Source organism: Ursus arctos, unplaced genomic scaffold (assembly GCF_023065955.2).
Source record: "Ursus arctos isolate Adak ecotype North America unplaced genomic scaffold, UrsArc2.0 scaffold_36, whole genome shotgun sequence".
NCBI lineage: Eukaryota > Metazoa > Chordata > Mammalia > Carnivora > Ursidae > Ursus > Ursus arctos.
The window spans coordinates 15,183,289-15,207,216 of record NW_026623050.1 but is presented as its reverse complement, the minus strand read 5'-3'; the positions used below and the strand labels follow the sequence as shown (position 1 = coordinate 15,207,216).

At 35.4% G+C, this 23,928-nt stretch overlaps 1 protein-coding gene across 13 annotated transcripts in view; it reads left to right on the top strand.

Annotated features, from left to right (window-relative positions):
* The window catches only part of FAM227B (family with sequence similarity 227 member B), a 195,864-nt gene that overhangs the window by 130,175 nt on the left and 41,761 nt on the right, over positions 1-23,928 (top strand). For 7 of the 13 annotated variants that reach the window (XM_057306166.1, XM_044390980.2, XM_044390981.3 and 4 more), the window contains one exon: positions 20,327-20,424. The exons of the other annotated variants lie outside the window; for them this stretch is intronic. In XM_057306166.1, coding sequence (XP_057162149.1) covers positions 20,327-20,424 — 98 coding nt within the window. The remainder of the gene's footprint in view (positions 1-20,326; positions 20,425-23,928) is intronic. 13 annotated transcript variants of the gene reach the window in all.

Here is a 23,928-nt window from a genome sequence, read left to right as displayed (position 1 = left end):
TTTCTCACTCAAACACGCACACACGCACACTTTTTCTGTAATACTTATGCTTCAAGTTTATGGAAACCTCCTTAGGTCATTCTTATATTAATTTTCTACTTGTTTATCATTTTCAGTAAAGTCCTGAAAAACACATCTGGTTTCTATTCTAATCATACTCCTCTGAGAATAACTTCGTATTATAGAAGACAAACAATTCTCAAATAATAACCCATAATGATGCAACCTCTGGTGATTTAAACTTTTATCCAATAATTTTAAAAGAGCTATTCATCCAGTCTTACTTGGCAGGCTTTTTTTTTTTTTTTTCAGGTTAAGTTTATGGAGGTAGGATTTGTATGAGCAATCATTTAAAGCAAAATAATATTTGGAAACCTAATTTTTCAAATGAGAAATCTTGGAAACTAAACATAGAAAATGATTCACTCTTCTCATTAGCAATTCATTTTTGAGTGTCCACAGCTAAATGACACATATACAGTGTCACGGGAGTGAGAAGATAGCAAAATCTGTGTACCAGTTACCAGCATTACACCCCATGTTCTCTGCTTTCCGTTCTGTGATCCTAAGTTCAATGTTGCATAGCACTTCACAATCTCACTTACCCCTCCAGTGACCCTATGACATTGGTGTTCACTGTCCATTTTACAGCTGAGGACACAGGTTCAAAATCACATTGTTAGAGAGGAACTGTTGCAGGTCTGTGTTATTTATCCCCTTGTTATTCAAAAGACAATTCCACAGACTAGTAGCATCACCAAACCTGTGATGTTGTTAGGCCCCAGACCTAATAAAGTCAAAAACTGCATTTTTAAAAGATTCCCAGGTATTTCTTATGTCCTTTGACATCTGAGGAACACTGCCATATTTACCATTCTGTTCTTTCCCATGTACTTTCAACTGTAATACAGTGGTACCAATTATTTTAAAAGTAAAATTGGTTCTTCGATCACATTGTAATAGCACTCAGTCTTTCTCCCTGAGGAAGTGTCATTAAAAAGGACAGGTCTTACCGAGGTACTAACTAATTCAAACCTTCCATAAATTCTATTAGTGTCCTGTGGTCTTGCAAATGAAACTTTTGGTGGTGTTCCTTTTCTTGGTATGATTGATTTGATTAAGTTTGGATTCAGTTAGTCCCAGCAGTCAGGGTAGGAGCTTAGTGGTAGCCAGTTCAAAGAATTTGGCATTACCAGCCTTATAGAAGACAATTCTTATTCTAATCATTCATTTTAACTATTAATTTCTCACTCACTTAGAAAGAGTTTCGTTTAATTAAAAACAGAACCAAATTTTGCTAATTTGATCTTGGGATATGGACTTATTTTAAGGCATATTGTTAGTGAGAACCCACCCATTGAAGAGGTTTGAGAGCCTATAATTTATTTTTTTAAATAATGGAGTAATATGTGAGTTTCTTTGTTCAGTACAGAAGTCTAACTTATAGTAAATGTTCTGATGGAAAGATTTTGGGGAAAGGGTGGGGAACTGACACTGCGTCACGAAGACTTCCGCGAGCATTTTTCCCGTTAGGGTACAATGACTGCAAACAAAGAGGAAATGATGTGGGTGACCCACAGCACCCTCCGCTTAACATTAACATGAAGAGGAAAACAGAATGAGCCCTTGCAAAAGTTTTCTCCCCACTACATTTGATTCCTCCACCCACATTTTGAAAGAAACATATGTATCTCCTATAAATCGCCCAGAACCCTGATCTCACCAAAATGTGAATTCTTTACCACTTTGATTTCATTACTTCAAGACTTTGAATTTTTTCATTAACAGTACTCCCCTTTATTCCTCTATAGTGACAGGTAACTATGCATTCCTTGGCTCCTCTTTCCCCCACCATTTCACAGCAGTAGGGTTGGTTCATTCTTACTTCTACTACAAAGGACTGCACTCGGCTAAAAAAAAGTTTGAAGCCCTTGGCAAACATTTAAAAATTATTCGATGACAATAAGTAAAAGAGACATAATTGCTTTCATCTTTGATAGGCTATCATGTTACCTTTCTTTTCTACCAACAATCTGTGGGGAAAGAAATTTATGATAATTTGAAATAATTGGGCTCATTAGCAACTTTATGACTTAAAGGGTAAAACCACATCACTCACATTATTTGTTAAGCAACTATAGTATTTAAATGAACTTATAATTACCCACCAATTATTTCAATCATCCTCAAAGATTTGAGTTCAATGCCTTATTTCCTGACAGACACATAGTAAAAATCTGTTTACGCTAGGATAACCGCTCCATCTTAATCTCCTTTGCTCTTTTCCTTTTCCATATTCTCAGGACATTCCCCAAGGTAACCCTTTGCTGCAGCGAGGGTGGTCTTCTCAAGGTCCTGTCTAAATGCCTTGTTACCCGACCTCATCCCTGTGTACACTCTATTGGTCTGCATTCTTTGTCCATGCCCTGCAAATCCAATTAGTGTTTAAGAGAGCCTTCTCTGACAACCTTATCCCACAGTCTCTGTCTCATCCTTAAAAGTTTTATTTCTGATACAACCTTTGCCTCTTTATCTCATATTAACTTTTAATAGATGGTGAATTTTTCACAAGTATTACCTGCATATGTTTTATCAGCCTATTCGATCGTAATTGACGGCTGCAGCCAGGAATTGCATCCTTTGCTCCTCCGTGACCTTGTAGTATCTTTCTTTCACATAGGCTACAAGAAATATTTCTTGAAGGAATGCTTGAGTAAATGGCAAATGGCAAATTTAGTCCCAGGAAATCACATTCGTGTTGTTTGTTTTTTTTTTTAAGATTTTATTTATTTATTTGACAGAGATAGAGACAGCCAGCGAGAGAGGGAACACAAGCAGGGGGAGTGGGAGAGGAAGAGCAGGCTCCCAGCAGAGGAGCCTGATGTGGGGCTCGATCCCATAATGCCGGGATCACGCCCTGAGCCGAAGGCAGGCGCTTAACCGCTGTGCCACCCAGGTGCCCCCACATTCGTGTTTTTTTTCCCCACTTAATAGAGGTAGGTAGATTAATCTATCCCCTCATGCCTTTATTCATATAAATTGAAAAACATAACTTGAACATAAATTTAAAAACTTCTTTAAAGCTCTCACTTTTACAAATGAGGAAGTAGAGACTCAAGCAGAAAGTGGGTTGCTGGAGATTACATATGCACTTTGTAGTGAAATAAAACTAGAATTCAGATTCCTGAATCCTAATCCTGTGTTCTTCTGAAGAATCAATGAGCCCTAGGAAAGACACCAGAACAACAGTGATGTCTGAGCCACTAGGCCAGTTCAAGAAAAGCAAAAGTGAAAGATAAGGTGAAGCACCTTGCATATCACATGTTTCAATCCTTTTTACTAAAACATTAGGCAATACTTGTATATATTTAATTATATATATATGTCCATCTTTTTCCTGTAGGGATTTTGGTAACTTTACATAAGTGTGTTCAATATGACAGCATAAAATAACATGCTAAATAAGCAGATAAGAAAAAGAAGGTTTAAGAAAAATGAGATAGAACAAGAAAAGTCTGAGATGAAATTAGAATGTAAAATCCTACTGAGAGATCTTTTACTTTTGCTACACTTGGCTCACAAATAAGGTTGGCTTAATGCTTTCTCTCTGCCAAGGAAAGGAAATGACAATGTTGCTTACATACTTGGGCAATATCCATAAAATAAAAACAAACCATTTGTGCACACGAAGTAGATCTATTCCTTATACTAAGACTAAATAGTACTTTTTCCCCTGTGAATCCCTATATCAATCAGGATAGGCTATATTATGATGTAGTCTTGGTGGCTTATACTGACAAAGGTTTATTTTTCACTCACCTCGTGTATCCATTGCATATAGGCTAGAGTCTCTATTAGTGTAGTAACTCAAACATCCGAGCCAAAGAAGATTTTATCTCCATTCAGCATAATCACTGAAGCAGGGAGAAGAGAACTCAACGAACTGCTTTGGCCTTTAAATCTTTCTCTCAAAAAAACAAACAAACAAACAAACAAACAAACAAACAAAACCCCACACATTATTTTGACTCAAATTTCATTACTTCATTGCTGAGAGTATGCCACGTGGCCATGCTTATTATTTGAAAGAGGGAAGATGTTACCATGTGCCTTGGAAGGATAAAAAGGTGAATATTTATTCCAAACAGCCCAATTGATTACCACACACTCCCTAGACAAGTTCTGTATACAATCTAATGAACTATGTTGACATAGTGAATACAGCCAGAGTTGAATCTATAACATTGTACTGTGTTGGCCAAGGACATAAAGACAATGCATAATCTGGTAAAAATGGATCTGTAGATGGCCAGAAAAATTCAGGTCTCATATATAGTTCTTTGTGGTCTATCTTAATTGGAGAATGTCTCCATTCTCTAATACAGAAATAAACAAAACTCAATCACACCTCAATATTTTCAATATTTTCTCTCAACAGAACTTCTGTAAGTATGAAGTAAAAGTGAGTTTGACTTCATACTCCTTAAGAAATAATATTGATAACAATATTTACTAACATTTTTGTAACCTTTACAATGTACCAGGTACTGTGACCTGCATATGTGATCTCATTTTTATTCAGTTAATAGTCTGTAAAGCAATTATTATTACATCCAATTATATTTGAAGAAACTGAAGCTTAACAAAATTAATTTGTCCAGGGTCACTTAGTCTACAAATGGCAGAGCTGGCATTTAAATCTGTGTCCATCAGACTCCAAGGCCTACATGTTTAACTAACACACTAGTCTCCTTTGGGAGTACAAGTTAAGTTATGTGTGTGCTTTAAGCTATTTGTCAAGTGGAAGGTAGATCTCCTATCCACTAGGAGAGGAGAAGACCTGCCCCGGATGAGAAGCCTCCCAAACTCTGAATGAAATTGTCTCAGATGTACTTGTAGAGAGGGCTTATATACTTTCAGAGTGAGGAAAATCAAGTTTTCAAAATTCTCTGCCATTGGTGAAACATTCACAGAGAGCTGTGGCATTTTTCAAAGAAAAACAGGAGCCATGGTTTGAAAAAAAAATTTCTAGAATAATACAGGTAAAATATTATCCCAACAAATGAGTGTTCCAATAAATAAAAAAACACCAGACAGGATTTATAAAACACAGCAAGAAAAGAAATGGAGAAATATTTAAGAAAAATATTAACACTTCAGTACATACTATTGTCTTATTTTTTAAAGTCTCAGATCCAAAACCTAGCAGAACAGTTTTTTTTCTTTTTACTTTTTTTTTAATTTAAATTTTAGTTAGTGAACATACAGTACAACTTTGGTTTCTGGAGTAGAATACAGTGATTCATCGCTTACGTACAACACCCAGTACTCATCACAGTTGCCTTCTTTAATACCCATCACCCATCTAGCCCATCCTCCACCCACCTCCCTCCATCAGCCCTCAGTTTGTTCTGTATCATCAGGGGTCTCTTATGGTTTGTTACCTTCTCTTCTTCTTTTTCTTTTCCCCCTTCCCATATGTTCATCTGTTTTCTTTCTTAAATTCCACGTATGAGTGAGATCATATGGTATTTGTCTTTCTCTGACTGGCTTATTTCAGTCAGCATAATACACTCTAGCTCCATCCATGTCGTTACAAATGGCAAGATTTCATTTTTTTGATGGTGGAGTAATACTCCATTATATAGATAGGTACAGAAAGATATAGATTATAGATATATAGCTATAGATATAGTGTATCTAATCTATATATACACACACCACATCTTCTTTATCCATTCATCAGTTGATGGACATTTGGGCTCTCTCCATAGTTTGGCTATTGTTGATAATGCTGCTATAAATTCAGGGCGCATGTACCCCTTCGAATCTGTATTTTTGTATCCTTTGGGTAAATACCTAGTAGTGCAATTACTGGATCATAGGGTAGTTCTATTTTTAAGTGTTTGAGGAACCTTCATACTATTCTCCAGAATGGCTACCCCAGTTTGCATTCCCACCAACAGGGCAAGGGGCTTCCCCTTTGTCTGCATCCTTGCCAACACCTGTTATTTCCTGTGTTGTTAATTTTAGCCATTCTGATCTGTGTGAGGTGGTATATCATTGTGGTTTTGATTTGTATTTCCCTGATGCCGAGTGATGTAGAGCATCTTTTCATGTGTCTGTTGGCCATCTGGATGTCTTCTTTAAAAGTGTCTATTCATGTCTTCTGCCCATTTCTTAACTGGATTATTTGTTTCTTGGGTATTGAGTTTGATAGTTTCTTCATAAGATTTTGGATTCCAACCCTTTATCAGATATGTCATTTTCAAATATCTTCTCCCATTCCGTAGGCTACCTTTTAGTTTTGTTGATTGTTTCCTTTTCTGTGCAAAAGCTTTTTATCTTGATGAAGTCCCAATAGTTCATGTGTGCTTTTGTTTCCCTTGCCACGTGTCTGGTAAGAAGTTGCTAGGGCTGAAGTCAAAGGGGTTTCTGCCTCTGTTCTTCTCTAGGATTTTGATGGTTTCCTGTCTCACATTTAGGTCTTTCATCCATTTTGAATTTATTTTTGTGTATGGTGTGAGAAAGTGGTCCAGTTTCATTCTTCTGCATGTTGCTGTCCAGTATTCCCAACACCGTTTGTTGAAGAGACTGTCTTTTTTCCATTGAATATTCTTTCCTGCTTTGTTGAAGATCAGTTGACCATATAGTTGTGGGTCCATTTCTGGATTCTCTATTCTGTTTCATTGATCTAGCTGTCTGTTTTTGTGCCAGTAGCATACTGTCTTAACGACTACAGCTTTGTAATATAGCTTGAAGTCCAGAATCATGATGCCTCCAGTTTTTGTTTTTCAGAATTGGTTTGGCTATTCAGGATCTTTTGGGGTTCCATACAAATTTTAAGATTATTTCTTCTAGCTCTGTGAAAAATGCTGGTGCTATTTTGATAGGGATTGTGTTAAATGTGTAGATTGCTTTGGGTAGTAAAGACATTTTAACAGTGTTCTTCTAATCTGTGATCATGGAAAGCTTTTCCATTTCTTTGTGTCTTCTTCAATTTCTTTCATAAGTGATCTACAGTTTTGTTTTGTTTTTAGAATACACATCTTTTACCTCTTAGTTAGGTGTATTCCTAGGCATCTTACTGTTTTTGGTGCAATTGCAAATGGGATAAATTCCTTGATTTCTTTTTCTGCTGCTTTGTTATTGATATATAGAAATGCAACAGATTTCTATACATCGATTTTATATCCTGCAACTTTGCTGAATTCATATATTAGTTCTAGCAATTTTTTGGTGGAGTCTTTCAGGTTTTCTACATAGAGTGTCATGTTCTCATAGCAGAACAGTTTAAAAGGCATCTTTATACCACAGTTTCTTTATACTACAGTTTCCTTAGACTTTGAATGGTGGAATGAACGCAAAGCCAGTCTGGTATAATGTGACTTTTTGAGTGATTCAGAAGGATGGAAAACAAATTTTTTCCCCCAGTTCTTTGTATTTCTCAATTGATCTGCAACTACAAGAATCCCTGTGTTCTTGTGATACTTCCATCTTTTCTTTTACTATACCTCTATCATATTGCATTGCAATCATATGAGAATATGTCTCAGACTTATTCCCTGATCTCCCACACAGACAATAAGCCCTGTTGTCTTCATCTCTGTATCTCAGGCCTTGAACATGTAGTTGAAACTCAGTAGACATTTGTGAAATGAATGAATATGGGTAAGATGAGTGATAATTTTAATGCATAGCAGTTTTTTGTTAATAGTACCCAATCAGAGTAAACTACCCTGGAGAAACTGAGGAGTTAATCCAAGCATCTTAGTCAAAGTTCTTTTGGTTGTAACAGAAATCCACTCAAACTGTGTAATGGAATGTTAAAATGGAGACTGTTTCTGTTGCTTCTGAAGTCATAAAGACTGATGACATCAATAGATACATCTTAAAGACCTCCTTGCAGGACATTATCCTATCTCCAACCTATAAAAGATGGTGAGGAAGGAATATTGAAGAATCAAGAGAATCCCTTAAGAGGAAGTTATTAGAGTATTCCTCCTTCCCTCCAGCCCAGCGGGAAAGAGCTTGGGAAGTTAAAGAGATCAAGAAACAGAAGTTGCTGCCAACTTCATTCAAACCCAAGTGTCTCCTATTCTTGGGGGAGTATGAGAACTGATAGGGAAGACTGTGGCCCATCATTGACACTTGAGATTACATATGAGTCCAACAACATTGCACATTATCATTCTTTTTATTTTTCAATTAAAAAAGAGTATATCAGTGGTGTTGGAATTTCTTTGATTACTGATGCATTGAACTTTTTTTCAAGATTACCTGCCAATTTTATTGTTTTATGACTTTTATGTCCTTCATGCAGTTTTTAACTAAGATTTTTGTTTCATTTGTCATTTTATTAGAAATGGTTTTCCCAGGTTTTCTTTTGTAGTACTTTTTGGCTAGCGGGAGCTTCAAATTTTTACACAGCTAAATATATTAATATTTCATTCCACACTGTCTTCTTTTGTAGCCTTCTCTGCCACCTATCCCTGTATTTTCTTCTTCTTCATTTATGGTTCTGTTTTATTTTCTACATTCATCTCAGTCCATCAGAAATTTATTTTTTGTTGAGGTAATTAGATTATATGATAATGGGATCTTTCAAAGTGCTTGAGCTAAATTATGCTTTGCTGTTCATTGTGTTCTACATGTACCTAGGATTTTTTTTTAAGGTTGTGATCTCCCTATCCTTCTGGTAAAGAACCTTTATCAGCTAGTCCATAGAGTGCTTTCTTTATAAGGCCTCCGTCAAAAAAGAGAGCTCCATCTGACCCTAGTGCCAAGAAAAGGTAGAAATCTCCCCACAGAAATTCTTCTTTTTTTTTATCTCACAGACTTTGTAAAGAGTATGATGATTATGATGTTCTTGTTTAAGTTGGTTGTTAAAGGCTGAATAATAGTGCACTGTGTATATATACCACAACTTCCATATGCATTCATTCACTGATGGACACTTAGGTTGTTTCCGTATCTTGGTTCCTGTGAGTAATGCTGCAGTGAACATGGGAGTACAGATATCTCTTTGAGATAATGATCTCATTTCCTTTGGGTATATACCCAGAAGAGGTATTGCTGGATCATATGATAATTCTTTTTTTAATGTATATAAGTATAATTAGCATATGGTGTTATATTAGTTTCAGGTGTACAATTTAGTGATTCAACAATTCGATACATTACTCATGCTTATCGTGATTAGTGTACTTAATCCCCTTCACCTATTTCATCCATCCTCCCCACCTCCCCACCAATTTGTTCTCTATAATTGAGAGTCTGTGTTGTTGTTTTTTTGTTTCCTTCTTTCTTTGCTCATTTGTTTTGTTTCGTAAATTCCACGTATGAGTGAAATATATGATATCTATCTCTCTCTGAATGACCTATTTCACATAGCATTTTACCCTCTGGATCCATACATGCCGTTGACAAGTGGCAAGATTGCATTCTTTTTCATAGCTGAGTAATACTGCATTATATATATTTACTACATATTCTTTATCCATTCATCTATCAATGGACGCTTGGGTTGCTTCCATTTCTTGGCTGCTATTATTATTATTATATTATTATTATTACCATATTATTATTATTTACTAATAATGCTGCAATAAACATAGGGTGCATATATCTTTTTGAATTAGTGTTTTTGTTTTCTTTGAGTAAATATTGTAATGGAATTACTGGGTTATATGGTAATTCTATTTTGTTTTGTTTTGTTTTGTTGTTTTGCAAACTCAGTTTTTATTTTTTTGTTTTTGTAAGTTTTTAAGTTCTAGTTGGTTAACATATAGGGTAATATTGACTTCAGGAGTAGAATTTAGTGATTCATTACTTATATATAACACCCAGTGGTCATCACAACAAGTGCCCTCCTTAATACTACTTTTAATTTTTTGAGGAACCTCCATACTGTGTTCCATAACAGCTGCACCAGCTTACATTCCCACCAACAGTGCATGAGGGTTCCTTTTTCTTTCCACATCCTCACCAACACTTGTTATTTCTTCTGTTTTTAGTTTTAGCTATTCTGACAGGTGTGAGGTGGTATCTCATTGTGGTTTTGACTTGCATTTCGCTGATGATCAGTGATGTTGAGTGTTTTTTCATGTAACTCTCGGCTGTTTGTATGCCTTCTTTGGAAAAATGTCTTGCAGATATTTTCTGCCAGTCCGTAGGCTCCATTTCCATTCTGTTGATTGCTTCCTTTGCTGTGCAATTATAGTGTTTGGTATAGCGTTTGATGTAGTTCACTTACTTATTTTTGCTTTTGTTGCTGAGTATTAATTGTCATATCCGAAAAGAATAATCGCCAAGGTCCGTGTCAGGAAACTTTTCCCCTACATTTTTCTCTAGGATTATTTTAGTTTCATGTTTTATATTTAAGTCTTTACTTCATTTTCAGCTGACTTTTTTGAATGGTTTAAGATGGGAGTCCAATTTTTTTCTTTTGCATGTGGATATCCGGTTTTTCCAACACCACTTATTGAGGAAACTATCTCTTCCCCACTGTGTATTTTTGTCATGCTTGTCAAAAGTTAGTTGATTATATATGTATGTACAATATATGATTGGGTTCATTTCTGAGCTCTCTTTTCTGTTGTATTAGTCTATGTGTCTATTTTTATGCTGGTACCATACCGTTTTGATTACCGTAGCTTTGTAATATAATTTGAAATGAGGAAGTGTGTGCCTCCAACTTTGTTCATTTTTGTTGAGATGCCTTTGGCTGCTAGGGATCTTTCGTGGCTCCATACAAATTTTAAGACTGTTTTTTCTATTTCTGTGAAAAATGCCACTGGAATTTTGATGGGGATCACATTGACTCTATATTTCTTGTTTAGTATGGACATTTTGACAATATTTCTTTCAGTCCATGAATATGAAAATATTTTTCCATTTACTTCTGTTTTCTTCAATTACTTTTATCATCATTTTATAGTTTTCAGTGGACAGATGTTTCACATTCTTGGTTAAATTTATGCCTAAGTATTCTTTTTGGTGCAATCGTAAGTAGGATTGTTTTCTTCATTTCCTTTTCAAGTAGATTATTGTTGGTGTGAAAAATGTAACTGATTGTTTTTGTTTATTTTATATCCTGCATATTTACTGAATTTCTTTATTAGTTCTAACAGTTTTTTTAATTGCATCTTTATGGTTTTCTACATATAAAATCATGTCACTTCATACAAATAGCTAACAGACACATGAAAAAATGCTCAACATCACTCATTATCAGGGAAATACAAATCAAAACTACAATGAGCTACCACCTTACACCGGTCAGAATGGCTGAAATTAACAACTCAGGAAACAACAGATGTTGGCGAGGATGAGGAGAAAGGGGAACGCTCTTATACTGTTGGTGGGAATGCAAACTGGTACAGCCACTCTGGAAAACATTATGGATGTTCCTCAGAATTTTAAAAATAGAACTACCTCCAAATATAGGGGAAGTGAAGGAAAAATAAAGTAAGATGAAAACAAAGAGGGAGGCAAACCATAAGAGACTCTTAACTATAGGAAACAACTGAGGGTTGCTAGAGGGGAGGTGAGTGGGGGGATGAACATTAAGGAGGGGACTTGATGTAATGAGTGCTGCGTGCTGTGTACAACTGATGAATCACTAAATTCTACCCCTAAAACTAATAATGCACTACATGTTAACTAAATTGAATTTAAATTAAAAAGTGAAATCAAATCAAATCGTGTCAGTTGCAAACAGAAATAACTTCACTTCTTCCTCTACAATTTTGATGCCTTTTATTCCTTTTTCTCATCTGATTACTCTTGCTAGTACTCCTAGTACTGTGTTGAATAGAAGTGACAATGTTAGGCATCCTTGCCTTGTACTGAATTTTAGAGAAAAAGTTTTCAGTGTTTCCCCATTGATTATGATATTAGCTATGGGTTTTTCATAAACAGACTTTATTGTTGAAGACATTTTCTTCTATACCTATTTTATTTAGAGTTTTTATCATGAATGGTGTTGAACTTATTCAAACGTGTTTTCTGCATCTGTTGAGATGATCACATAGTTTTTATCTTTCATTCTGCTGATGTGGTGTATCTCACTGATTGATTTACATGTTAAGCTAATCTTGTATCCCAGGCATAAACCCTACCTGGTCATGGTATATAATCTTTTTGACATGTTTTTGAATTTGATTTGCTAGAATTTTATTGAGGAATTTTGTATCTATGTTCACCAGAGATATTGGCTTATAGTTTTCCTTACTTTTGGTGTCTTTGTCTAGCTTTGGTGTCAGGGTGATACTGGCCTCATAAAATGAGTTTGGAAGTATTACCTCTGCTTCTATTTTTTGGAAGTTTTAAAAGGATTGGCATTAATTCATCATTGAATGTTTGGTAGAATTCAACCATCATGCCATATGGTCCTGTGGCTTTCCTTTATTGGGAGATTCTTTTATTTCCACTCCAGTCTCCCTATTTGTTATTGACCTGTTCAGGCTATCTATTTCTTCTTGATTCAGTTTTGCTAGATTGTAAGTTTCCAAGAATTTACTGACTTCTTCTAGAGTATTTAATTTATTAGCATATAATTGTTCACTATAGTCTCTTATGATCCTTTGTATTTCTGTGGTTTCAGTTGTAATGTCTCTTTTATTTCTGATTCTATTTGAGTGAGTCCTCTTTTTTTTCTTGATGAGTCTAAAGGTTTGTCTATTTTATTTATCTTTTAAAAAAATCAGTTCTTAGTTTTATTGATCTTTTCTACTTTCCTATAATCTCTATTTCATTTATTTCTGCTCTGATGTTTATTATTTCCTTCCTTCTAGTAACTTTGGGCTGAGTTTATTATTCTTTTTCTAGTTCCCTGAGGTATAAAATTAGGTGGTTTATTTCAGATCTTTCTTGTTGCTTAATGTAGGCATTTTTCATTATGAACTTCCCTCTTAGAGCTGCTGTTGATGCAGCCCATACATTTTGGTATGTTGTATTTCCATTTTCTTCATCTCAAGATCTTTTTTTATTTCTCTTTTATTTCTTGTTTGATCCATCAGTTATTCAGTAGCATGTTTTTTAATCTCCACAAATTTGTGGAATTTCTAGTTCTCTTCTTGTAATCAATTTCAGTTTCATACCATTGTGGTCCTAAAAGTTTCTCGATATGATTTCAGTCTTCTTAAATTTATTAAGGCTTGTTTTGTGACCTAACATATGATCTATCCTGGAGAGTGTTCCACATTATTTAAGAAGAATGTGTATTCTTTTGCTTTTGGATGGAATATTCTAGAGACGTTTGTTGAGTCCATCTCGTCTAATGTGTCATTTACAGCCAATGATTTTTATTGATTTTCTGTCTGAGTGACATATCCATTGATAAAAGTTGGGTATTAAAGTCCCCTCTATAATTGTATTGCTGTCCATTTTCCTCTTTAGGTTTGTTACTATTTGCTTTATATATTTAGCTACTCCAATATTGAGTGCACAAATACTTACAAATGTTATATTCTCTTGTTGGAGTGACCCCTTTATCATTATATAATGACCTTTGTCTCTTTTTTACAGTCTATGTCTTAAAGTCTGTGTTGTCTAATATAAGTATAGTCACCCCAGCTTTCTTTTAGTTTTTATTTGCATGAAATATCTTTTTCTATCCCTTCACCTTCAGTCTGTGTGTGTCCTTACATGTGAAGTGAGCGTCTCGTGGGCAACATATAGATGGGTCTTATTTGTCTGTTTATCCATTTGCCACTCTGTCTTTTGATTGGAGAATTTTAGTCTATTTACATTTACAGGTAATTATTGATACACATGTACTTATTGACATTTTTAAAATTATTTTCTGGATGTTTTGTAATTTCTTTGTTCCATTCTTCTCTTGCTCTCTTCCATTGTGATACGATGATGTTTTGTAGCGGTAGGCCTAGATTCCTTTTTCTGTATCTATTGTGTATCTACTATAAGTTTTTGCTTTGTGATTACTTTGAGACATACATCAAACAACTTATATATATTTTTAAAATTTTATTTATTTATTTGTCAGAGAAAGAGAGAGAGCAAAGGCAGGGGGGAGGGGCAGAGGGAGAAGCAGGCTCCCCGTTGAGCAAAGAGCCCAATGTGAGACTCAATCCCAGGTCCTTGGGATCATGACCTGAGCCGAAGGCAGACACTTAGCCAACTGAGCCACCCACACATCCCTAAAACAACTTATAACAGCCTATTTTATGTTGATAACAACTTAAGTTTGAACACATTCTAAAACTTACATTATTATTCCTCATATAATTGACATATTATTATGTTTTTGATGTCACAATTTTTTTACCTTATGTATCCATTAACAAATTATTGAATTATAGTTATTTTTAATACTTTTGTCTTTTAACCTACATACTAGATGTGTAAGTGATTAAGTCACCACCTTTACAATATTAGATTATTCTGAATTTTGCCATATATTTACCTTTACTAGTGAGATTTATACTTTCATATGTTTTCTTATTACTAATTAGCATCCTTTGGTTTCGGCTTAAAGAAGTCCCTTTAACATTCTTATAACGCAGTGATGAACTCCTTTAGCTTTTGCTCATCTGGAAAACTCTTTATCTCTCCTTCAATTCTAAAGGACAACTGTGCTAGGTAGAGTGTTCTTGTTTGGCAGATTTTTTTCTTTCAGCACTTCGAATACATCATGCCACTGCCTTCTGGCCTTCAAAGTTTTTGCTAAAAAAATCTCATAATATTAAGGGAGTTCCCTTATGCATAACAAGTTGTTTTTCCCTTGCTGCTTTTAAGAATCTCTCCTTGTCTTTAACTTTTGACAATTTAATTATAATGTGTCTTGGTGTGGGTCTCTTTGGGATTATTTTATTTGAAACTCTCTGGGCTTCCTTGATCTAGATGTCTGTTTCCTTCCATAGGTTAGGGAAGGTTTTAGCTATTATTTTTTTCAAATAAGTTTTCTGCCCTTTTTCTCTCTCTTTTCTCCTTCTGAGACCCCTGTAATGCAAATAATATATGATCTGCTTGAGATTGACTCATAAGTCCTTTAAGCTATCTTTACTCTTCTTGATTCTTCCTCTTTCCTCCTCATCCTTTCCTCCCTCCTCCTTCTCTCCCTCCTCCTCCTTCTTCGTCCTTTTTCTCTTCTTCTTTACTGCTCTTATTGGATGAATTTCACTGCCTGGTTTTCAAGTTCGGTGATCCTTTCTTCCACATCATCTAGTCTTCTATCGAATCCTTCTATTGTATTTTTCAGTTCTGTTATTGTATTTTTTAGCTCTGTGATTTCTGTTTGGTACTTCCTTATATTTTCTATCTCTGCATTGGAATTCATGCGTTGTTTGTTCATGCATTGTTCTCCTCACCTCAGTGAGCACCTTTGTGATTTACTTTGAATTCTTTATCAAGTAAATCACTTATCTCTATTTTGTTAGGTTTTTTTTCCCCTGAGGTTTTAACTTATTCTTTCATTTGGAACATGCCCCTCTGTTTCTTCGTTTTCCTAGACTCTCTCTGCATTAGGTAACACAGCCACTTCTCCCGGTCTTGAAGGAGTGGCCTTTTGTAGGAGATGAACCTTATCATTGAACCCTGCCCTACCTCTTGGTTTTTCTCAAACCTTTGTGATTTGGTAAAGCAGCCTACTTTGTTCTTAACCGGCTCCTAGTAGTGAGGGTGTGTCAAGAACTACCAGTATCCCAAAGGGAAGGCTCTCAGTTAACACTTAGATTCAGGCTGAGTGGAAGCCAGAACCTCAGGCAGTAGCTTTGCAAATATGCAAATATATGTCTTTAAAGAGAACATTAGGAGATGGACATTTCTGTCTGTTCTCTCTGCACTGAGCCCTGGGTGATAGCCAATTAAGAGCTGTTTGTTTTTTTTTTTTGTTTGTACTGTCCTGTAGAACCCATGAACACAAACCTTGCTGGCTACCAGAACCAGGCTGTCAAGGGATGGGTCCTCTGGGTAGTAGCCACAAAAGTCTGTGCCCTAGCCTTCTCTTCTGTAGAACATTTTAAGATATGGGATGGTGGGAACATAGTTTCAACATACAACCCATCAATAATAAGTTCATATAATCACTAATCTGAAGAATGTAAAGAATTTTTATGACACCAGGCAAGACTGTCAAGGCTTGGTTATAAAATAAAGGTTATCTTAATTCCTTTTAATTTTATTGTTTTCAACAATTATACTTTGTATTACCATGTACAATAAAATTAGTCTTAATTTTTATATCTTTTTAAAAGTTCTTATGTAGATAAATTTACACATAATATGGGGGAAAAAAGAGTTTCCCAGACAATATGTTCTAATTTTTGCTTCAGAACCCATTTAGTAGTTAGTTTTTTAAAATGCTTTCCATTCTACAGGAAAGACTTAAAATTGGTCTAGGTTCTTCCAAAACACCTTTGATCAAATCAAGCTTAAAAGCTATTTTCTTTTATATTTGTAATGTTTGGCTCCACAGAGAGTTCATAAATATACTAGTTCCTTATTTCAGATACTTGTCACTTAGTTCTTTATACAAAACTATAGAAATATTTAAAAACTGATCACTTGCACCTATAACTTCTCTAAGAAATTATTTTGTCCTTAAAGACACAGATATAATTCATAGTAAGAACTAATAGAGGGGCACCTGGGTTGCTCAGTCAATTGAGCATCCAACTCTTGCTATCAGGTCAGGTCATGATCTCAGTCATGGGATCAGGCCCTGCACCAGGCTCTGTGCTCAGGGTGGAGTCTGCTTCAGATTCTCTCTCCCTTTCCCTCCTGCTATGTCTCTCTCTCTCTCAAATAAATCAATAAAATCTTAAAAAAAAATAAAAAAGAAGTAATAGAAAGAAGTAAACTCCCAAGCCAAAATAGAGTAATAATATTGTATTTTCCTTGGGAAACGAATGTGATATGGATCACTATCTTATTACACATAAAATCTTCATGTTCTTGAATATATTAAATTTAGCTCAAAGTTGGTGAAACCCAAGGATGCTAGGGATACCTTACATACATTTAGCACTTTATAGTTAACAAAGTATGTTTGTAGCACTTAAACTCTCTAACTTCTCTGTGAGATTATTCACGTATATACATATGTTAATATTACTAGAAGAAATTTAATTGTACATTAGAGCATTGTGAAGAAGTCCTTAATGTTTCATTTTGCCAATTTAAAACAAATTGCATATAGAGAGTTGGGAGGATGGTTCTGTAAATAGCTATGTAGACAGATATAACTTGTTTGAGGTCTAATATCTAAGCAAACCAATGAGTAGATCTGCAGATGCTAAGATTGAAGGGACTTGGGGAAATATTTGTATAGGGATATGAAAAAATCTGGGAAGCATGATAAGAAAATATATGCAATAAGACAGTTAGAACATACTCATGGGTATGCAATAACTTTCTTCAAAATAATTGTATCGTTTTCCTATATTACTGAAACAAAATTTTGTTTTATTTCTTATTTGCTCAGATCATGTATATTTTGCAGAATGACTACCTGTGTTTTCTCTTTCCTTTGTTTGCCCTTATACTTCACCACTAGATAAAAGTCTTTCTAAGAGTAATTCTAATTTAAGTTAGATATATTCTAAAATGGGCCTCTGAGTAACACTTTGTTTCTATAGTTTATTCAATAATTATTTTAATGTATATGGCCTGTATGATGTTTAATTTTGCCAAGATATATGAGTTATTTGCATCTCAAAAGGACTATTAATGAAAACTACAAAAGTGGATAGAGATAACCATACTACTTGCCTAAGTGTCTCCCTTTTAAACATCCCTAAAATAGGGGCACCTGAGTGACTCAGTCAGTTAACTGTCCAACTCTTGGTTTTGGCTCAGGTTGTGGTCTCATGAGTTGTGAGATCGAGCCCTGCTTCAGGCTCTGTGCTCATCAGGGAGTCTATTTGGAGATTCTCTCCCCTCTGCCCCTTCTCCTACTTGTGCATGCTCCTCTCTTTCTCTCTCTCCCTCTCTCAAATAAATAAATCTTTTTTTAAAAATCCCTAAAATAAAAAGGGGATAATTATGGGATTGAATTTTTTTCCAACATAGGTGGAGTAAGAGTAGACTATTTTGTCACTAGTGAAATTTCTGAAGCCTAGTGAGAACAGTTGAGACTTCTTTTTGAGAGGGAGAGAGAAAGAGAGTGGGGGTGGGGGAGTGCAGTGGGAGAGGGAGAGAGAGAATCTTAAGCAGGTTCCATGCCCAGCATGGAGCCCAACGTGGCACTAGATCTCACAACCCTGAGATCATGATCTGAGTTGAAATCAGGAGTCAGACACATAACCAACTGAGCCACCCAGATGCCCTGAGACATTTTTTCTTATGGTTTTATCAAATAGAGTCACTTTTGGTTTTTCAGATGATCTTGTTCTCAAGCTTTGAGAGCTATGAGCCATGAGAACAGAGGATATATATAAAAACTGTAATCAGGGGAAAATTAATATTCTCACCTAAAATAAATTATGGATTAGGGGACTATAGGAGGAAAAAAGCTAATAAACATAGTCATTTTAAGCTTATTCATTACTCTTATCATATCTGGGTGGGGTTTTTCTTTTTCATAGGAATTTTTTTGCAGATTTTTTCTTTGAAACTTTTACTCTTAAAATTTCCTTGCTTTGTGTTTTTTATGTATCTCTTACTTCTTTGTCTTTTGCTGTTACTACCAGCTGGGGATTTTTGCCTAATATTGATGTGTATGACGTTCTATTGACTGATTTTACAACCAGGGTTAAGTATTCTGAAAAGTAAGGTTTTTATTGTAGGGACAGTGGACATGAAGTAGAGGTCCTTTTATTATTAATATTATGTCTGTTCATAGAGACCAGAAACTAAGTAATATTACCTAAAGATGTATTTAAGAATGATTCAAAATTGAACAAGTTTTGTTTTTTTAATTATTCCTCCCAGAGAATATTTTTATTGGTTTTTTACTTATCTTGCCTGTGTTTCTTTATACGAATGAAGGCAAATGCAATATATTCTTATACTAAAGGTAGCATACTGTATATATTCGATCACATTATACACTCTGTTCTGCACCTTGCTTTCATCACTTAATGATATGACCTGTAGATCTCTTCAAATCAGTATAGGGATCTTCCTCATTTCTTCTCACAGCTGCATGGTATTCCATCAAATGGGGGTGCCTCAGTGTTTTTAACTAGTACTTTACTATTAAATACATGGGTTGTTTATAATCTCTAAGTTTTATATATTATGTCACAATCAGTAAACTTGTACTTGTGTTCTTTCATACTTACGTAGGAGATTGTGTAGGATATAATCTCAGAAGAGCGATTGCTGGGTCAAAGAGAAAATGTATCTGTATTTTTGTAGATATTGCCAGTTGCCCCTCTATAAGAGATTTTTTTGCTTTTGAGCATGTTTTAAAGGAAATAAATCATATGGTTTATTACATTTCTTGCTCCTAACTTCAACTTAATCTAACGTTGGTTCTACTCAAAATTTTAAAATTCAGATTCCTAACCAATTCTTTACTCTGTCAGAGATAAATGCCTACTTACCTCTAGCATTTCAGACTTATATCTAATATCTTTGCATGTCTAGTGTCAAAAATCAATCTGAGTGACTTTCCTTAACTCTTCAGAGCTCTATCTACAACCTGTAGATGCTATTAGTCTACCTGACACCTGATAATAAGTGCTACAATCTAGTACAAACCTCAGATTACCTATTTTCTCTGCTCTGTGTTAAGATACCCTTAACAACTAACTTGTTCTTTTAGGCTGATTGACATGATTAAACCATACAGTTCTTCTTTTCTTTAAGATATGGCAAAATTCCCTTGTTACCTTCATGTATATTCATGCTGGTTGCAAGGAAAACTTAGCAAGTCTTTCCTTATTTGGGTTTGTTGTCAGTATATGGAAAAGGTGGACCCTAACACGTAGAGGCCCAAGCCTCCTATTGCATTAAACTAGAGGGTCATGGACAAAGCTCTGGGCTCTGAAGCAAAAGACCTAGGCCTGTGTCTTAAAGGATAGCTTAGAGCTGTAGCTTAGAGTCATACAATTTCCTGAACTTAGTTGTATTACCTGTACATTGTGGAAAATCTTACTTAGCTCACAGAGTGGTTTGTGATAGTAATGTGAGATAATGTAAGTAAATAAGTTTTATCAATTCTAAAGCCCTGTTAAGTAAAAATGAGACGGTATATTTATTTCCTCTAACTGAGGCAAGCTATAACAATATCCTAACCTCTATCTCATCCATTTTGGGTTCTTTCTGTGCTTAGGGTACATTGCTAGAAGAAAAAAATATTACATATTTTTGTAAAGAAATAACAGTCAGAATTTAAGTATTTTGTTTTCTCTTTTAGCTGTAGACTTCAATATGACAAAAATTTTAAAGAACCCAAGAGCATATACAATGCCCACATTCAAAGAAGAATCAAGTGTATCAAGACTAACAATAAAGGTTTGGAGCATAGTAATTACTAAAAATGTTCTTACTTCTTTAACTTGCTATATAATTTGCTATATTTTAATTGCTATATATGAACAGCTTCATATATACACAATGTTCATTATTATATTTCTTTTATTTTAATATTCAGATTTAATTTATTAATGCAATTAAGCAAATCACAGAAACAGATAAGTAGAGATGGCAAATTCTTTTTTTTTTAATGTTTTCTTATTATATTATGTTAGTCACCATACAGTACATCCCTGGTTTCTGATGTAAAGTTCGATGATTCATTAGTTGTGTATAACACCCAGTGCACCATGCAATACGTGCCCTCCTTACTACACATCACCAGTCTATCCCATTCCCCCGCCCCCCTCCCTTCTGAAGCCCTCAGTTTGTTTCTCAGAGTCCATTGTCTCTCATGCTTCATTACCCCTTCTGATTACCCCCCCTTTCTTTATCCCTTTCTTCCCCTACCAATCTTCCTAGTTCTTGTGTTCCATAGATGAGAGAAATCATATGATAATTGTCTTTCTCTGCTTGACATTTCATTTAGCATTATCTCCTCCAGTGCCGTCCATGTTGCAGCAAATGTTAAGAAATTGTTCTTTCTGATAGCTGAGTAATATTCCATTGTATATATGGACCACAACTTCTTAGTCCAGTCATCTGTTGAAGGGCATCTCGGTTCCTTCCACGATTTAGCTATTGTGGACAATGCTGCTATGAACATTGGGGTGCATATGGCCCTTCTCTTCATTACATCTGTATCTTTGGGGTAAATACCCAGTAGTGCAATGGCTGGGTCATAGGGTAGCTCAATTTTTAACTTTTTAAGGGACCTCCACACTGTTTTCCAGAGTGGCTGTACCAAGTTGCATTCCCACCAACAATGTAGGAGGGATCCCCTTTCTCCACATCCTCTCCAGCAATTGTTGTTTCTTGCCTTGTCAATTTTTGCCATTCTAACTGGAGTAAGGTGGTATCTTAGTGTGGTTTTGATTTGAATTTCCCTGATGACTAATGATTTTGAACATTTTTTCATGTGTCTGTTAGCCATTTGTATGTCATCATTGGAAAAGTGTCTGTTCAGAACTTCTGCCCATTTTATGATTTGTTTATTTGTTTCTCATGTATTGAGTTTGAGAAGTTCTTTGCAGATCTTGGATACCAGTCTTTTATCTGTAGCATCATTTGCAAATATCTTCTCCCATTCCGTGGGCTGCCTCTTAGTTTTTTTGACTGTTTCCTTGGCTGTGCAGAAGCTTTTTATCTTGCTGAAGTCCCACAAGTTCATTTTATCTTTTGTTTCTCTTGCCTTTGGAGATGTGTCATGAAAAAGGTTGCTTTGGCCGATGCAGTAGAGGTTGCTGCCTATGCTCTCCTCTAGGATTTTGATGGATTCGTGTCTCACATCAAGGTCTTTCATCCATTTGGAGTTTATCTTTGTGTATGGTGTGAGAGAGTGGTCAAGTTTCATTCTTTTGTATGTAGCTGTCCACTTTTCCCAGCACCATTTATTGAAGAGACTGTCTTTTTTCCACTGGATGTTTTTTCCTGCTTTATCAAAGATTAGTTGCCCAAAGAGCCGAGGGTCCATTTCTGGGTTCTCTATTCTGTGCCATTGGTCTATGTGTCTGTTTTTGTGCCAGTACCATGCTGTCTTGGTGATCACAGCTTTGTAGTACAGCTCGAAATCCGGCATTATGATGCCCCCAGCTTTGTTTTTCCTTTTCAACAGTTCTTTGGCGATTCAGGGCCTTTTCTGGTTCCATACAAATTTAAGGACTATTTGTTCCAGTTCTTTGAAAAATGTCCTCGGTATTTTGATTGGGATAGCATTGAAAGTGTAGATTTCTCTGGGTAGCATGGACATTTTAAGTATGTTAATTCTTCCGATCCATGAGCATGGAATATTTTTCCATCTTTTTGTGTCTTCCTCAATGTCTTTCAAGAGTGATTTATAGTTTCTAGAATATAGGTCCTATACGTCTCTAGTTAAGTTAATTCCAAGGTAACGTATGGTTTTTGGTGCTATTGTAAATGGGATGGATTCCCTAATTTCTCTTTCTTCAGTCTCATTATTCGTGTATAGAAATGCAACTGATTTCTGAGCATTGATTTTGTATCCCGCCACATTACTGAATTGCTCTATAATTTCTAATAGTTTGGGAGTGGATTCTTTTGGGTTTTCCATATAGAGTATCATGTCATCTGTGAAGAGAGACATTTTGACTTCTTCTTTGCTGATTTGGATACCTTTTATCCCTTTTTGTTGTCTGATTGCTGTTGCAAGGACTTCTAGTACTATGTTGAATAATAGTGGCGAGAGTGGGCGTCCTTGTCATGTTCCTGATCTTAAGGGAAAGGCTTCCAGCTTTTCCCCATTGAGAATGATATTTGCTATAGGCTTTTCATAGATGGTTTTTATGAGATTGAGGAATGTACCCTCTATCCCTACACTCTGAAGGGTTTTAATCAGGAAAGGATGCTGTATTTTGTCAAATGCTTTTTCTGCATCTATTGAAAGAATCATATGATTTTTGAATTTTTCTTTCTGGATAAAATCTAAAACACTGATAGATTTGCGAATGTTGAACCACCCTTGCATCCCAGGGATGAATCCCACTTGGTCATGATGGATAATCCTTTTAATGTACTGTTGAATTCTATTAGCCAGGATCTTGTTGAGGATTTTGGCATCCATATTCATTAGGGAAATCGGTCTGTAATTCTCCTTTTTGATGGGGTCTTTGCCTGGTTTGGGGATCAAGGTAATATTGGCTTCATAGAATGAGTTTGGTAGCTTTCCTTCTGTTTCTATTTTTTGAAATAGCTTTAGGAGAATAGGTATTATTTCTTATTTGAATGTTTGGTAGAATTCCCCAGGAAAACCGTCCAGGCCTGGAGTTCTGTTTTTTGGAAAGTTGTTTATCCTGACTCAATCTCTTCATAATTAATTGGCCTGTTTAAAAAATCAATTTCTTCCTGTTTCAGTCTTGGTAGTTTATAGGTTTCCAGGAAGGCCTCCATCTCTTCCAGATTGCTTAATTTATTGGCATAAAGCTGTTGATAAAAGTTTCTAATAATCCTTCCAATTTCATTGGTGTTGGTTGTGACCTCTCTTTTTCATTCATAATTTTATTAGTTTGGGTCCTTTCTCTCTTCTTTTGGATAAGTCTTGCCAGTGGTCTGTCAATTTTATTAATTCGTTCAAAGAACCAGCTTCTAGTTCTGTTGATCTGCTCTACTGTACTCCTGGTTTCTAATTCATTGATTTCTGCTCTAATCTTGGTCAGCTGCTTCCTCGTGCATGGATTAGGTCTGTCCTTCTGTTGCTGTTCCAGCTTCTTGAGGTGAGAATATAAAAACTGCATTTTAGATTTTTCTATTCTTTTGAGTGAGGCTTGGATGGCTATGTATTTCCCCCTTAGGACTGCCTTTGCAGTATCCCGTAGGTGTTGGACCATTGCGTTTTCATTCTTGTTGGTCTCCATAAATTGTTTAAAT